The sequence below is a fragment of the Mauremys reevesii genome, linkage group 2 (genome assembly GCF_016161935.1).
Source record: "Mauremys reevesii isolate NIE-2019 linkage group 2, ASM1616193v1, whole genome shotgun sequence".
Taxonomy (NCBI): domain Eukaryota; kingdom Metazoa; phylum Chordata; order Testudines; family Geoemydidae; genus Mauremys; species Mauremys reevesii.
In genome coordinates this window covers 87,022,840-87,027,009 of record NC_052624.1, presented here as the reverse complement: position 1 = coordinate 87,027,009, position 4,170 = coordinate 87,022,840, and the positions used below count along the sequence as shown (strand labels likewise).

Sequence of the window (4,170 nt, the reverse complement as noted above, 5' to 3'; positions counted from 1 at the left end):
CGGGGGGCATGCATTGCACTGGAATATGATATTTTTGAAATATTCAGAATATATTTCTGATTTCAAATTTCTTCCCCCCCCCCCCCAGGAGTATTGCAAAAAGTCTCTGAAGAAAAAAACCGGAGGATTTCTCACACAGACCCCAGATGGACACACTCTTCCGTTATTTTGTGTTCTCGAGCAGCACACATAGATTGCTCACAATAATATTAACAAGAACTACTTTTGTGACTTCTTACACTTGAGCTAAATCTGCTTAGGTGTGTCATAGTATATACATTTCTTTCTGATTTCAGCTGTCCCTTAATTGCTTTTTCATGGGTACCTAGGCACACAGAGGGGATTCTGATCAATATGAAACAGCCCTTTTTTTTAATAAGAAATACAATATTAACAACTATGGAGTAGCTGTACCTGTAGGTACAGATAAAACTGAATGTTGGCATGGCTATCTATATAGATTGCCCGTTAAATAGAAGCAGATCTAGTGGAAATGCACCTACTGTATGTAAAATGCTGGTACAGATTTTTCCCCCCTATCAGTCTAACCTTCTGTGTTGATACATGAATGCTGGTACCCACTTACAGGGATGCCAGATGATCAGTGCAGAATGAAGGTCCCAGGAGAAAGGATCACATGATTTTCTCTGCCCTGTGACGTCACTAGCAGATGGCATGGGTACCAGCTCTGGCAGTTGGCATCAATGTCACTTTTTAGAGATCAATGAGATAGTGCAGAGATACACAGATCTAGACTCCAGGAGACGATGCGACATTCAGACTGAAAAGATTTGGAAGGCAAAAAATGAAAACTGAGTATTGAATGAAATAAAAAGCTAAGGTAATATAAATAAAGATCTATTTCAGTTGGGGCTGTGTGTGCATGCAAGTGTTTAAAGATACAGTATCATTGTCTTGTATTTTATGTATGCTATTTACCACCTATAACTTTTCCTAGCATTCCATTCTTATGATGTAATTGCATACTTTCACTGGGATTATGCAATACTGCAATTGTATAGGCAATACTAAGAGAGTTAGTCTTTTATTAGGAGGTTTTGTTTAGTTTTGTTTTATTAAAAAGTCTCTGCATTCATTTATGCTGGTCTCTGAGGACAGTGGATCCAAGTATTTGCTGCTTCAAGACTGAAAGCAAAAACAACAATTCAAAAAGAAAATTATTTCTTCATTTCATTCTGGATTCTAAACACATGTGCACAATTGCAGTCAGAATCCACAGCCCATTCCTGTCAGATATTAGCTAGAGGGAGATATCTGATTCTTGCAGAACATAAACACTGCTAACGCGTGGAGGAGGTTTTTGTTTTTGTTTTTGGTGGTTGGGTTTTTTAACCCTGATTGATTGAAAAAGAAAAGAAAACAAGTTAATTCCAACAACAAAATTGTACTATTAATTTAGAATCTTTCCTTTAAAAAATGAGAGAGAAAGATTTTATTTTCTAACTCTTTTTTATGTGAATACGTTTAGGATTAAATCATTCCTGTTTTTTTTTCTAATAGGAAATAAATACTCTGTTTCATATATTTTCACATTGATCATTAGAAAACCTCACTTCATTTTAATTAAGTCACTGAATGATTCATTTGTCTTAGGTTTTTTCCCATTTAAATTCTTTCTAACCCATTCCAATTGACTGGACTTAAATGTATAGATCCATGAAAGAATGCATGTGAACAAACTTCAAAATAAAAGTTAATAGGTGATTTAAAAAATATTTGTCAGTTAATAGAGATATAGCACTTTTCATTTTTAAGACTGATCTCTCCCTGCTCATTTTTTACCCAGGGGAATTTGGATTAATGAAATTTCCGCATTGCTTTATCATGTTTTGCATTTGCTTAAATTCCACAGTGTTGGGGATTCTAAAAGCTTGTTTAAAAAAATACAAATGTGCAGGGAGTTGATTATGACTATTAAACATAGTTTTACTCTTTATTTACTTGTACTAAATTTGCTTAGATTAGTGATGATATAATGCATGTTTTGCTGTTTTTATAATTTTGGCAGCTAATTTTTTTTTAAACTAAATAGAAAAAACATTTGCAAGTTATAAACATATTTTATTAGCAAATTGTGTTGTGTATTGTATACATGTACGTGTGTATATACACAAGTGAATGGTGTGTGACGCTGTTTGTGTAAGTATACAAGCTTTACAAATGGAAACATTTAAACATTGTGCTGGCATTCTTTCAGGTAACTTAAGATTATAGAACCATGTTAACACTACCATTTGATGAGTCTGTTGTAATGCCAGAATCCCAGATGTGCAGAAAGTTTTCCAGAGAAAGTGAGGACCAAAAGCAAATTAAGAAGCCAGAAAGCTTTTCAAAGCAGATTGTACTCCGAGGAAAGAATATCAAAAGGGCCACTGGAGAAGACACAGAAAAAGAAGAGGAGGAAGAAGACAGAGAGGAGGAGGATGAGAATGGTTTGCCTAGAAGGAGGGGCCTTAGGAAAAAAAAGACAACCAAGATAAGAGTGGAAAGGGTCAAATTCAGGCGGCAAGAAGCCAATGCTAGAGAAAGGAACAGGATGCATGGCCTTAATGATGCTCTGGACAATTTAAGAAAAGTGGTCCCTTGTTATTCAAAAACACAAAAACTGTCTAAAATAGAAACTTTAAGACTAGCCAAAAACTATATTTGGGCTCTTTCTGAAATCCTGCGTATTGGCAAGAGACCTGACCTGCTCACATTCGTCCAAAACTTGTGCAAAGGTCTATCCCAGCCAACTACAAACTTGGTGGCAGGGTGCCTGCAGCTGAATGCCAGAAGTTTCTTGATGGGTCAGACGGGGGAAAGTGCCCATCACACAAGGTCACCATATTCCAGCTTCTATCCTCCCTATCACAGTCCTGAGCTCAGCACTCCCCCGGGGCATGGAACTCTTGACAATTCCAAGTCTATGAAACCCTACAATTACTGCAGTGCTTATGAATCTTTCTATGAAAGCACTTCCCCTGAGTGTGCCAGCCCACAGTTTGAAGGTCCCCTAAGTCCTCCCCCAATTAACTATAATGGGATATTTTCCCTGAAGCAAGAAGATGCCTTGGACTATGGCAAAAATTACAATTATGGCATGCATTACTGTGCAGTGCCACCCAGGGGTCCCCTTGGGCAGAGCTCCATGTTCAGGTTGCCTACCGAGAGCCACTTCCCTTACGACTTACATCTGCGCAGCCAGTCTCTCACCATGCAAGACGAATTAAATGCAGTTTTTCATAATTAATGAGGAAAATGAAAATAAACAGTGGTCATTCACCTCCCCGTCTAATTAAGACAAAGCAGATGCTTGTGCACTGCATAATGGGCACAACTCTATTTAACGTGTTTACTAGTTTCTAAAGTGTGTTTCAACTATTGTGGGAATTTTCTACGTACTAATAAATCTTTTTTCTTATACATATTTTTCCTTTTGTTTTTTTGTCTGTAAACACTGTGAGGTTGTTTCTTACCAGAGGCTTATTCTTTTTGTCCACCCTATTCACTTGATTCATTGAACAGTGTGTCTAAACAATATAATTGACAAACGCATACACACTGTCTAAAGTCAATGTCTGTTTCAATTGTACAGTAACTATACAAATGCATGTTATTAAAATCAGATGAGTAAAAATGATGTATTTATAATTATTAGAAATTATATATTATGTATTTGAGAAGAACTGGATTTTAAAAAATTATTCAGAATTTTAAAAGAACTGTCCCTAAACTGAGATGGTCTTGCAAGATGCAGGGGAGTTAGTGCAGCAATATTTAAAGCTATGCAAAAACATTATTTTCTTTGATTTGGGGGGGTTGTTTTGTTCTTGGGTAAAACAAATATAGGTGATCACCTCTGAGAATTATTCTGCATAAAATTTGGAGTGTTTGCTGATAGGGGCTACATAACATTTTAGAAGAGGTTGTCAAAATTTTGCATCAGTTACTTTAACATAATAATACAATGGTATCAGCACTTTTTTGTATTATTCTGACTTCAGATGTAAGGGTTTGTTATAACAATGTATTACTGTGGTTTTTTCACTACATATTTTAAATGCAATTAAACATAGATGTTTCCAGTCATAAAGTACATCTATCAGCTGTGATACTGTATTTTGCCTGATACTTATTATTGCATAGTACACAGGTGCCTTTTGTTTT

General features: G+C 36.0%; 1 protein-coding gene across 1 annotated transcript; it reads left to right on the top strand.

The window, feature by feature from the left end:
- Positions 1 to 735: 735 nt before the first annotated feature.
- Positions 736 to 3,552, top strand: NEUROD6 (neuronal differentiation 6). The gene is made up of 2 exons (XM_039525748.1): positions 736 to 841; positions 2,219 to 3,552. Exon 2 carries the CDS (start codon positions 2,240 to 2,242, stop codon positions 3,251 to 3,253), a length of 1,014 nt encoding a protein of 337 aa, XP_039381682.1. The 5' UTR covers positions 736 to 841; positions 2,219 to 2,239; the 3' UTR covers positions 3,254 to 3,552.
- The last annotated feature ends 618 nt before the right edge of the window (positions 3,553 to 4,170 follow it).

Coding starts and splice junctions, on each gene's coding strand:
- NEUROD6 (XM_039525748.1), top strand. CDS start 2,240: ATGTTAACACTACCATTTGATGAGTCTGTTGTAATGCCAGAATCCCAG.